Below are 13028 nucleotides of genomic sequence, written 5' to 3'. Positions count from 1 at the left end.
TAAAGTTTAAGCTTATTCATTTGTTACAGTTAAACTGTATTGTTAAATAAAGTTTGTTCTAATAAAACCTTCCTAGGGAGTCAATAGAATCACACTTGGAGTGAAACACCTTATCCTCACGCTAACACCAAACTAGGAAAACCCTTGTGGTCTAGTCTAACTTCAGAACAGTTTCTGATCTGGTCACTAACACCACAAACGGGGAGTAGCTGCAACGCAAGGGTGTGGATGTGGAATAATGTCAGTAATGCTTCTCAGCAAGTCTATGAGCCTTTGTTTTGACTTCACCAATGCGGGGTGAAGAAGCTGAGGGAACCTGGGTCTATATGTGCATAAATCATTGAAGCTGACACAACTGAGAGTGAGATAAATAAAGCATTCAGCATCCTGAACTTTCTCAGGGGAAATGTAGAGTACAAAAGCAAGGAAATTGTGTTAAACCTTACAAAACACTGGTTTGGCCTCAATGAAGCACTGTTCTGTTCTGGGTAACACCCATTAGGAAAGGTGGTGAGGGCACTAGAGAGCAAGATTCATGAGAATGGTTCCAAATAAAGTCAGCACCTTCAGGGGAGCAGGAGGACCCTGTACCCCAGTGAGAGTCAGCACCTTCAGGAGAGGAGGGGGACCCTGTACCCCAGTGAGAGTTAGCACCTTCAGGGGAGGAGGGGGACCCTGTACCCCAGTGAGAGTTAGCACCTTCAGGGGAGGAGGGGAACCCTGTACCCCAGTGACAGTCAGCACCTTCGGGAGAGGAGGGGACCCTGTACCCCAGTGACAGTCAGCACCTTCGGGAGAGGAGGGGACCCTGTACCCCAGTGAGAGTCAGTGCCTTCAGGAGAGGAGGGGGATCCTGTACCCCAGTGAGGGGAGGAGCTCAGAGACAGGGCTGACAGCTGTGAATATAATGACCTGATTCATTAGTCTGACTTTTTTCTGGAGGCTGTGAATCACTCATTCTGCCAAGAGACACATTCACAAACACCGCAATCTTACCTATCGAGAGGAGCAACCGCTTTCGGAGGGCTATGGAGATATTGTTTGAACCTCAGTTCAAAGGCTTGTCCAATGGTGCTGATGACAGTTTGTGCTAACCCCTCACAACACTCCAGAATATGACAGGCTGTGGAGGATTGAAGGGAGGTTCCATTATTTCGACTATTCAGGTAAACATCGGCAGGTGAGACACAATCTTAGGACACTAACTCTCCAGACCTGCTGGGATCTTCCTGTGCACCTTCCTATTGTACCATCTCCTGCAAACTGTTTATCTCACTGGGTTTGAAATTTCTCAGTGAAGCTCTCTCATTACATCTCCCAGCATCAGCTCCTTCAGTGGGATCATTCTGTGCCCCAGGCTGGCTCCCCCGGCTCCTGCGCAATCCATCCAAACACCCATCCGGCTCCCTCCACAGGCCCATAAATCCCTCTCCTTATGCAAACTCTTACCATCTTTCCCATCCTCTGCACATCCTGCCTAACCCCCCAATCCCCTCTGCCCCTCTCCCAACTCCCCTCTGCCCCTCTCCCAACTCCCCTCTGCCCCTGTCCCAATCCCCCTCCATCCCCTCCTTCAATCCCCTCTACAGACCCCCTCTGCAGAAGAGCCCCTCTGATGTTGGATTCAATGTGCAGTCTGTCATATTTTTGAATATCGTGCAATTTATCTGAGTTTTCTGATTTTAGAAATGAAATTATTTTTAATGCATGTTCCAATCACACTTAATATCAGGAACAGGCTCCACTGTAACCCCACCCCCCCCCCCCCAATAACATCAGCGTTTGTGTCAAACCTTCTGCCCCAAATCTTAATTCATACCAAGTTCTGACTAATCATCACCCTCTGACCTCTAACTTCCACTGGTTCCTGGAACTGCAATACTTTGATATTAAAATTTTCATCCTTATCTTCAATTATCTCCATAACCTCAACCCCTCCCTATCTCTGTGGTATGATCCTATAATTCCATAGCCTTTTGCGATCTCTGCTCCCTTGCTAATCCCCAATTTCAATCTCTCCACCAATGCTGGCCCTGCCTTCACCCCTTGGACTCCAAGCTCTGGAATTCCCTCCTTTCATGTTGTGTCTTAAGCCCATCCCTTTGACCAAGCTGAGTTCCTGAGGTCTCACACAGCTCAGTGTCACATTATGTTTGACAATCGCTCATGTGAAGCGACAGCCTCAGTCACTGCAGTCAATACTCACCCCTCTGGTTGACGGGATCCTTTGCTACGTAGGCAACGTAATCGGTGGTGTCCTGTACGAACAGAGATAAAATTAGCAACGACTTTTTCATGACGATTAAAATTAGGGAGTGACATAAGAACATAAGAAATAGGAGCAGGAGTAGGCCATCTAGCCCTTCGAGCCTGCCCCGCCATTCAATAAGATCATGGCTGATCTGTCGCTGCTCAGTTCCACTTTCCCGCTTTCTCCACATAACCCTTAATCCCCTCTCTTATCAAAAACCCATCAACCCGCGTCTTAAAAATATTTAGCGAGGCAGCCTCCACCACTTCAACGGGCAGAGAATTCCAGAGATTCACCACCCTTTGAGTGAAGAAGTTCCTCCTCAACTCCGTTCTAAACCGCCCCCCTTTTATCTTGAGGCTGTGCCCCCTAGTCCTACTGTCTTTTTTGAGCAGGAAGAGTCTCTCCACCTCTATCCTATCCATCCCATTCATCATCTTATACGTCTCAATGAGATCTCCCCTCATTCTTCTAAACTCTAACGAGTACAAGCCCAGTTTATTCAGCCTCTCCTCATAGCTCAACCCCCTCAACTCCGGTATCAGCCTAGTAAACCTCCTCTGCACTCCCTCCAAGGCCAAAATATCTTTGCGCAGGTGCGGCGCCCAAAACTGCACACAGTACTCCAGCTGCGGCCTCACCAATGCCCTATACAGCTGCAGCAAGACCTCCCTACTTTTATATTCAATCCCCCTCGCTATGAAGGCCAGCATCCCATTCGCCTTCCTGACCACCTGCTGCACCTGCAAGCTGGGTTTTTGTGACTCATGCACAAGGACCCCGAGGTCCCTCTGCACCGTCGCCTGCTGCAGTTTTTCGCCCCGTAAGTAATAGTCCTTCCTACCATTCTTCCTACCAAAGTGGACCACCTCACACTTGCCAACATTAAATTCCATTTGCCATTTCCTTGCCCATTCGCCCAGCCTATCTAGATCCTTCTGCAGACTCTCCACACCCTCCGCACAATTTGCCGTTCCCCCAATCTTGGTGTCATCAGCAAATTTCGACACCCTACACTCGGTTCCCTCCTCCAGATCATCTATATAAATGGTAAAAAGCTGAGGCCCCAGCACCGACCCCTGGGGCACTCCACTAGTCACCATCCGCCAATCCGAATAGCACCCGTTGACCCCCACTCTCTGTCTCCTATTTGACAACCAATCCTCTATCCACGCTAACACCCTACCCCCAACTCCATGTCCCTCTACCTTCTGCAATAACCTCTTGTGAGGTACTTTGTCAAACGCCCTCTGAAAATCTAGAAAGACCACTTCCACCGGCTCTCCTCTATCCACCGCCCTAGACACATCCTCATAGAACTCCAGTAAATTTGTCAGACACGACTTCCCTTTAATGAAACCGTGCTGCGTCTGCTCTATCAAGCAATTCCCTTCAAGATGCCTCGCAATTTCCTCCTTAATGACAGATTCTAACATTTTACCTACCACAGACGTTAAACTAACCGGCCTATAATTCCCCGCCTTTTGCCTGGCACCCTTCTTAAACAACGGCGTAACATTAGCCGTTTTCCAATCATCGGCACTTCCCCGGAATCCAGCGACGTCTGGAAAATAACCACCAAGGCATCCACTATCACCTCCGCCATTTCTTTCAGAACCCTCGGATGCATTCCATCCGGTCCTGGGGACTTGTCCACAATCAGCCCCTCCAGTCTGTCGAGCACCGCCTCTCTAGTAACAGTAATGTCATTAAGACCCTCCAGTCCTACCACCTTTCCATCGCTAACACCCGGCAAATTATTCACGTCCTCGTCTGTGAAGACAGAAACAAAAAAGTTATTCAATACCTTAGCCATATCCTCATCCCCTACCACTAGGTCCCCTTTCTCATCCTCTAAAGGACCAACATTCACCCTAGCCAGCCTCTTCCTTTTTATATATTTATAAAAACTCTTGCTATCCTTTTTTATATTAAGCGCTAGCCCAGCTTCATAGTTTCTCCTACCCTTCTTTATCAACTTCTTTGTCAATCTTTGTTGACATTTAAACCTCTCCCAATCCTCTTCTCGCCCACTACGCTTAGCTACTCTAAATTCCTCCGCTTTTAATTTAACACTTTCCTTCACCTCCTTCGTTATCCACAGCTTATTACCTCTCTTCCTACTATCCTTTTTGACCATAGTAATAAATTTCCGCTGAGCACCAAGAAAGATCTCCTTAAAGATCCTCCACTGCTCCTCAACAGACCCTCCCTCCAACACGCTCCCCCAGTCCACATTCGCCAATTCTTCTCTCATCCTACCGTACTCCCCTCTATTCAAACAGAAGATGCGTGTCCGGGAACCCACTTTCTCCTCCTCCATCTGCACCAGAAACTCCACCATACAATGATCACTCTCCCCAAGAGGATCCTTCACCACAAGGTCCCTAATTCTACCCGCCTCATTACATAGCACCAGATCCAAGATAGCACGCTCCCTCGTCGGCTCCAACACACACTGTTCCAGGAAACTATCCCGGCAGCATTCCAAGAACTCTTCCTCGAGCCCCCCGCGTCCAACATGGGTCGACCAATCAATATGCAGATTGAAATCCCCCATAACTATGGCCGTCCATTTAATCCATGACATTTAATTAGTTTGGAGATTTCAGGAGCTTGAACGATGGGAGAATTTGGTAAATCTGTCCTGAATTAAACAGATGCTGAGAGTGGAGAGAATTCAGTTCTTCCCAGATTCTGGAATTCCTTTCTCTGCTATCTTTATGGAGGAACAAACCTGCTCAAAAAACAAGTTAATGGGTTGATGGGTCAATGAGTTGATGGGCTAACGGGTTACTGGGTTAACAGGTTGCTGGATTGATGGGTTAACGAGTTGATGGGTTAATGGGTTGACGGGTTAACGAGTTAACGGGTTGATGGGTTAAAGGGTTGATGTGTTAACATTGCCATTAAAATAGCAGTCTGAGGAATTTCATGCCAGCTTTAAGTATTCCTGGAATAATGTTTACAGAGTAGAGGTTACTTTGTAACCTGGACTGCAGGAGATTGGGGCAGACAGTCCGTTCGATCTCCTTCTCCTAGCCGCTGCTGTGCAAGTTGATCAAGTCAGTGTGGAACTGATTCCAGAATCCTCCCTTTCAGGATTACTGCTTCCAATAAATTCCAGCTAACTGCAATGATTGGTAACCACCAGTAAGCAAACAAATGACACAGGGTTTATTACTATTCACAGAGTGCTGCAGTGATGTTCTCATTCTCAGTTCCAGGATCAGTCTGGCTGCAAAAGCCCACACTTTGCCCCAAGATCTCAGCACCCATTCTGCATGGGGCAATCGGGACAGAGGACCCTTCCCATTCATACCCCTCAGAGGAGCAGCTACTACAGCAGTGAAAGTGGGCATCATATCAAACTGAGCTGCGATGCCACAATAAATAACCTCTCGTCACCCACTGATTCTGACAGGGGGAGGGAGTCACAAAGCCAAACATCCGCTTCTCTCCACACCAGTGGTAAATATTGTGGAGCACTCACACGCACCATCTGACAAACACCCAACAAGCAGTTATTGCACAGTCCTCCACATGCAAGATCCCAATTCCAATACAATGGGGTGATTTAGGGAATGCTTGCACTGCTATCTGAAGCTGCTGTTGTGATGAACAGTGAGGAGGAGAGACAGAGAGAAGGTCAGCTCAAACAGCTCCTTACCGTATCCCCACCAGAAGCAAAGGAGATCGATTGCATGTGATGGTTTGCGATGATCTGTGCATTAACCAAAAAAAACACTTCATTAAACACAGTCAGAATCTCTCAGCCCCATGAAGACAGCGACACTGACATCCCGAGTTCTCAGTCCCACACACGGTAACGTAACACACACACTGTCTGCAACAGCAGAACCTCACACTTCACCTAGGCTCAAACCTCCATCCAAACATCCCTGTCTGAGTGTCTGTGACTGAATGAAGGTGTTTGTACATGTGGGGGAGGGCAGGAGAGGGTTCACACTTACCCAGCGCGGTGTCAGTGTTGATTCACACTTACCCAGCGCGGTGTCAGTGTTGATTCACACTTACCCAGCGCGGTGTCGGTGTTGATTCACACTTACCCAGCGCGGTGTCAGTGTTTATTCACACTCACCGTTGGTGTAAGGTGCTTTTTATTTCTGTGTTTTACCCATTCCTCAATCAGTATCCATTACTCTGATCATCCCAAACACAGTGTTAGTCACATTAACCGTCTCTATATCTCTTCTTGTCGCTTTTCATTTTCACTTATTCCTGTCTTGCTGAAGTCTCTGCACTGAACAGGTTTGAGCTGGTGATGTTTCCTCTTCCCAAATTGGTATCAGTCCCCCATGTTTGAGTTGTTAGGAGAGGCTGGATAGGCTGGGACTTTTTCCCCTGGAGCGCAGGAGCCTGAGGGGTGACCTTATAGAGGTGTATAAAATAATGAGGGGCATAGATCAGCTAGATAGTCAATATCTTTTTCCAAAGGTAGGGGAGTCCAAAACTAGAAGGCATTGGTTTAAGGTGAGTGGGGAGAGATACAAAAGGATCCAAAGGGACAATATTTTCACACAGAGGGTGGTGAGTGTCTGGAACAAGCTGCCAGAGGTAGTAGTAGAGACGGGTTCAATTTTGTCTTTTAAAAAGCATTTAGATAGTTACATGGGTAAGATAGAGGGATATGGACCAAATGTGGGCAACTGGGACTAGATTAATGGTTAATAAAATAAGGGCAGCTTCGCCAAGTTGGGCTGAAGGGTCTGTTTCCTTGCTGTAAACTTCTATGATTCTATGACTGATACCATCTCTGCCCCCACACCCCTCCCCTTCCCCTCACTGCCCCATCAGCCTCCACTCCCGTCTTTGCACACGCCCCCCCCCCCCCCCCCCCCCCCCACAACCCTCACTGTTACCTCTCCGCCCCTGACTCGCCTCGTTGCCGTTACCTGTCTGGTGGTCGGCAGTGCCAGGTTTAACCCTTCGATGGAGATGTTGATGGTGATGCTCATTCCAGCAAATCGCAGGTTGCTTCTCCCCAGGATGGACTGAAGGTATTGGTTCGAAGGCTAAAGGGGATAAAACACAAAGACAGGTAATAATTATGGAACAAATTTAACCGGTTACTGGCTGCTGACTAATCAAACCACACAATCCGGAACCCCAGGCAGCAACAACCCTGAGGCCTCATTTCACGTGAGATTAGTAAGAGGGCTCATCAGATGGTGGCAATGGAACCTCTTCCCTTAACAATGGGGCTGTTGCCCTGGTGATGGGACCCATTGCCTTGGTGATGGGACCTGTTGCCCAGAACGTTCCTCATGTTCATTAACGTTCCTTATCCCTAATTCCTATTCTGCAGTGAGAGAATCAGTGACCAGGTTTGAGAGTCATTTTGGGGCGGGCAGGGTCTTGAAGGGAAGCCCCCACTTCGCTTGTGGCAATGAGCCTCGAGGGCAGTGCTGGTCACAGGGTGGGTAACACATGGAGCGTGAGACCCAAACTCGGGCGGTCTACAAAAGCTGTCGGAATCTCATGTCAACATGACGATGTTCCAAAATGAAGCCCCCCTGCCCCACCCTGAGGGAGGTCAATCATTGGTCCCAGCTCACTCATTGGTTTATACCTTCCTTTTCCAAACACCTCTCACTCCAGGAACTGTCTCGTGCAGCCGATTAATGGCTTCCCTGCAAAAGGAAACATCATTGAATATCAGAAGCTGCACTCCGTCATTGTCCCAAACATCCCTCCAGCCCTCACTCCACCCCAGACTGCCACACAGACTCTCCCACCCCTCCAAGGAGGACTCACAACTTGAATGTGAGCAGCCAGTTTTGACAGACCAAGATCCCAAGAATCACTTGTTGTGAAATAAGTCACAGGGTTCTGGGTAATACCCATTAGGAAAGGTGTGAGGGCACTAGAGAGCAAGATTCATGAGAATGGTTCCAAATAAAGTCAGCACCTTCAGGGGAGCAGGAGGACCCTGTACCCCAGTGAGAGTCAGCACCTTCAGGAGAGGAGGGGGGTGGTGGGGATGGGGTTTGGAGATGTTGGGAGTTAGTGTTTTTTGGAAATGTTTTAGCTGGGAGCAGCTGCCTCTGGGAAAAGCAAATTAGCAGCGAGGACTAGAAACAAGAATTTGAATCCTGAGACGGTTTGTGAGCTGTTGGTCTGTTATTTGTATTTGCAAATATTAAACAAATAAATTTTAAAATAAAAATTGACTTCAGACAGAATGCAGCTGTGCGCTGACAAATTGCGTTAAATTGTGATTCATTTCTGCTCACAAGTGGGAAATGGAAACCTGGTTTTGTTTGTTCTTTACTAAGGACATTTTATCTCAATTGGCATCCTAAACACCCAAATAATAGGAGCCGTTTCCACCCAGGAACTTTACAGCCGATTTTATTCACTGTTTGTGAGTTGGTTTCAGTTTTGGCTTCAGTCCTGATCGTCTCGATTATATAAGAACAAGACTGGTCCTTTAATGAACACCATTAATATTAGATTAGTGCTGCAGTCAGCTCTCACTTCACTCTATCGATCTGCCCTGCTGTTTCCACCCTCTCTCAGCACTGCACCACTTACTCTGCTCCGCACGGCCAAGGACTGATCACCATTAAATACAAAACCGTCAGCACAACAAATCTTGTCTGCTCTTCAAGTCCCTGTGTGATGATCACACAAACACCAGCACACACAATCAACTACTTATTGCTGTGGGGAGACAGACAGAGACACTCAGAGAGAGACAGACAGATCGACACTCAGAGAGAGACAGGGAAAGAGAGACACTTAGAGACAGAGGGACACTCGGAGAGAGAAACTCAGAGAAAAACAGAGAGAGAGAGAGACTCAGAGAGTGACAGAGACACTCGGAGAGACAGAGAGAGAGATTCAGAGAAAGGCAGAGACACTCAGAGAGAGAGAGAGAGAAACACTTGGAGAGGGACAGAGACATTCAGAGAGAGACACTCAGACAGAGACACTCACAAAAAGAAGCAGAGACAGATTAGGAGAGAGACCGACAGAGCGAGAAAAACACGGAGAGGGAAAGAGGGACGCAAAGAGACATACAAAGAGAAAAAGACAGACAGATAGACAGAGAAGCAGACACAAACTTAGAGAGAGAGAGATGCATGCGTGCACACACACACACAGAAAAACAGGGAGTGAGAGACACACACACACACACACACACAGAAAAACAGAGGGAGAGACAGAGAGAGAAACAGACAGAAACTGAGAATGAGAGGGGGAGAAAATGAGGAAAATGAAAAGGAGATAGAGCGAGGGACTGCACGCCCTGTGAATGTGTTAATAGTTGCAGAGAATGCTCAGAGATCGACTACCCGAGTGAAAGCAGTACAATAAGCAGATACTATCTTTAAGAAAGATTTTTGAGGATAAAGTTCGAATATTGATTTTATTTATAGTGTGACCCATTTGCTTCTAAGCTTCTTTAGTAATAGTCAATGATCAGAATCAGTTTTAATCCTATACATTGACCCATTCTGTGAACATTCGGTCAGCAATGTAGACATTGTCTTACCTTGTGACTTGTGTTCTCGTGTTGAAGTCAAGGGATCTCATTGATTTTATCACTTCGATACAGCCCATATACTGTTAGCAGAAGATCCAGGATCAAACAGAAACACAATCAAAATTAGACACAGCCTCACAACTCAGAATATGACCATTCAGCCTTTAGTAGCTATGCTAGCTCTTTGAAGAAACTATCTAATTAGTCCCAGTACATTGTCTTTCCAATGATCCTGTGAAAGTTCTGTTTGAATCTGTACCTCCATAAATATTTACTTTTTTACAGGATGTGGGCCTCAGTGACAAAGTCCAGATTTACTACCCATCACAAAATGTATTCGAGAATGTGATGGTGAGCTGCCTTTCTGAATTGCTTGCAGGAACTCCCTCAGCGCTGTTAATGATGGGACATCTATCCAAATTATTTCTTTCTGACTTTATTGGAGAAGTTTGCTACAACTGAGTGTCTCGCTCAGGTCACATTTGGTTCTTTCAATAATCACCTTAAATCTGTGCCTGTGATTACCAATCTGTTCACTTTATCAACTCCCTCTATAATTTTGAGCATCTCAAGTAAATCTCCTCTGAACCTTCTCTGCCGTTAGGAGAGGGGGAGCTTTCAATTTGTTGGATCTGGAATTGAAAGTTAATCTCAGTGACAGTGATCCTGAAGCCTCTAGGGGTTTCAGGACCGGTCTGCCATCCTTACCTGGTCTGACCTACATGTGACTCCAGACCCACAGCAATGTGGTTGACTCTGAAACGGCCGAGTGAGACACTTTGGGGCAACAAATGCTATCTTGTCATTGACGTCCACACCCAAGAAAGGGGAGAAGTCACCGACGTTTCCCCCTCCCTGGAACCACTGGGGTAATTTCCTCCCCCCCACCCCAAGGCCTTGACATCCTTCCTAAAGTGTGGTGCCCAGAATTGAACACAATACCCCAGCTGACAGGGTCTTGGATACACATCCACCACAGGGAGTTGACATGTCAGTACAGCAAGTGATTAGGGAGAGGAAATCCATTATTACAGAGGAATTAAGGAACAAGAGCAAAATAAATCTTGCTGCAATTGAATCTTGGTGCGATCACACCAGGAGTGTTGTGGACAGCTTTTGGTCTCCTTACTTAAGGAAGAATATACTTACCATGGAGGGAGTGCAACAAAGGTTCACCAGACTGATATAGAAACCAAATTATTGAGGATGCTGGAACCTGAAACTAAAACTGAAAATGCTTGAAAATCTCATCCTGACTCGAAACATTGGCTCTGTTCTCTCTCTCTCCACAAACACTGTCTGACCTGCTGAGATTTTCCAGCATTTTCTGTTTTTGTTTCAGATTCTGGCACTGACACCTGGAATAAGTCCTAGAGTTTGAGTAGAGTAGGAATATATTCCCTCAAGTTTAGAAGGACGTGAGGTGATCTCTTCGAAACATATAAATTTCTGAAGCAGTTTGACAATATAGATGCTGACAGGTTGTTTCACCTGACTGGAGAATCTGGAACAAAGGGTCACATTCTCAGGAAAAGGGATTGGCCATTAGGATTGAGATGAGGGGAAATATCTTCACTAAGGGAGTCGTGAATCTTTGAAATTCTCCCCCAGGGAGTTGCAGACGCTCAGTGATTGAAAACATTCAAGATTGAGATTGGTAAGCTTTTGGACACTGAGGGAGCGCAGAGTCCTGGGGAAAGTGCAAGATGGTGGATCAGCCATAGTCTTATCGAATGGCAGAGCAGATTTGAAGGGCTGAATGGTCACCCGCTCCTATTTCTTACATTCTTCAAAAGAGTTCAGTGTAAATTCCTTGCTTTGTACTCGAACACACTGTTAATAAAGCCCAGGATCACACAGACTTTTTGTTTTAAGATTTTGAGACTTCTCAAATTGTACTCCCTCCTGTGTCTGTATTCATGATGTGGAGATGCCGGTGTTGGACTGGGGTGAGCACAGTAAGAAGTCTCACAACACCAGGGACTCAAGTTCGATTCCAGGCTTGGGCCACCGTCTATGCAGAGTCTGCAAGTTCTCCCTGTGTCTGCGTGGGTCTCCTTCGGGTGCTCCGGTTTCCTCCCACAGTCCGAAAGACGTGCTGGTTAGGTGCATCAGCCATGCTAAATTCTCCCTCAGTGTACCTGAACAGGCGCCAGAGTGTGGAGACTAGGGGATTTTCACAGTAACTTCATTGCGATGCTAATGTAAGCCTACTTGTGACATTAATAAGTAAAGTTTTACAAAAGTCTGACGACACGTACCATCTGACTCAAGAGCAGCTTCTTCCCTGCTGCCATCAGGCTTTTGAATGGACCTACCTTGTATTAAGTTGATCTTCTCTACATCCTGGCTATGACTGTAACACTACATTCTGCACTGTCTCATTTCCTTCTCTATGAACGGTATGCTTTGTATGGCGTGCAAGGAACCATACTTTTCACTGTACACTAATACATGTGAGAATAATAAATCAAATCAAATCAAAACATGCTCACACACACACACACACACACACACACACACACACACAATACAAACAGGATTGAAACCTAGGAAGACATATTTCACACAAGGACTGGGCTGCGTTCAGGAGGTGATATGTTAGCATGAATACAGAGAATAGCAGCAGCACAGCCCGAGAGCCGGGAGGGATTCTACTGGCTGGGGGAGGGCTGGATACTGAGTATCACAGCTGCTCAAATTACATTTTGGTCTCTTAAGTAGCTCATCACAGCTCCCAGCACACCAGATGAGGAGGCAAGGTCACACAGGGCACAAATAATGCTGGAAATGGATAAAGTGCTGAATCATTTAGGATTCTGCCCACCATCTCCACTACTATCATCTCTCACTGCCCAATACACCAGAGATTCAGCTCATCGTATTTCACTTTGGGTACAAACCAATGTACAAAGGGAACTCACTGACCCAGCAGCAATTCAAGGCAATCTGTGTAAGTAAAGGGAAATAGGATAAGACAGACTGACTACAATAACCATCATAGAATCCCAACAGTGCAGAAAGAGGCCATTCGGCCAATTGAGTCTGCACCTACTCTCTGACAGAGCATCTTACCCAGTCCCTATCCCTATAACCCCACGCATTTACCCCACTGATCCCCCGATTTACACATCTTGGAACACTAAAGAGTAATTTATTTACTTTATATCTGTAATTTATCTATGCAAGATTGCATAGATAGACTAGCAGAATGGACAGAGAAGTGGCAGATGGAATGGAAAGTGAGATTTGTTGCATTTTGAC

At 46.5% G+C, this 13028-nt stretch overlaps 1 protein-coding gene across 1 annotated transcript in view; it reads right to left on the bottom strand.

Annotated features, from left to right (window-relative positions):
- Positions 1 to 13028, bottom strand: part of LOC145358846 (SHC-transforming protein 2-like) — a 37867-nt gene that overhangs the window by 17391 nt on the left and 7448 nt on the right. The window contains exons 2-7 of the mRNA XM_080213178.1: positions 9774 to 9844; positions 7845 to 7905; positions 7168 to 7287; positions 5922 to 5975; positions 2207 to 2258; positions 997 to 1123 (exon numbers count right to left, since the gene is read on the bottom strand). Coding sequence (XP_080069304.1) covers positions 997 to 1123; positions 2207 to 2258; positions 5922 to 5975; positions 7168 to 7287; positions 7845 to 7905; positions 9774 to 9844 — 485 coding nt within the window. The remainder of the gene's footprint in view (positions 1 to 996; positions 1124 to 2206; positions 2259 to 5921; positions 5976 to 7167; positions 7288 to 7844; positions 7906 to 9773; positions 9845 to 13028) is intronic.

The sequence above is a fragment of the Carcharhinus amblyrhynchos genome, chromosome 26 (assembly GCF_965287045.1).
Source record: "Carcharhinus amblyrhynchos chromosome 26, sCarAmb.v2.hapA, whole genome shotgun sequence".
Taxonomy (NCBI): Eukaryota; Metazoa; Chordata; class Chondrichthyes; order Carcharhiniformes; family Carcharhinidae; genus Carcharhinus; species Carcharhinus amblyrhynchos.
This window is presented reverse-complemented; position numbering and strand designations above follow the sequence as displayed.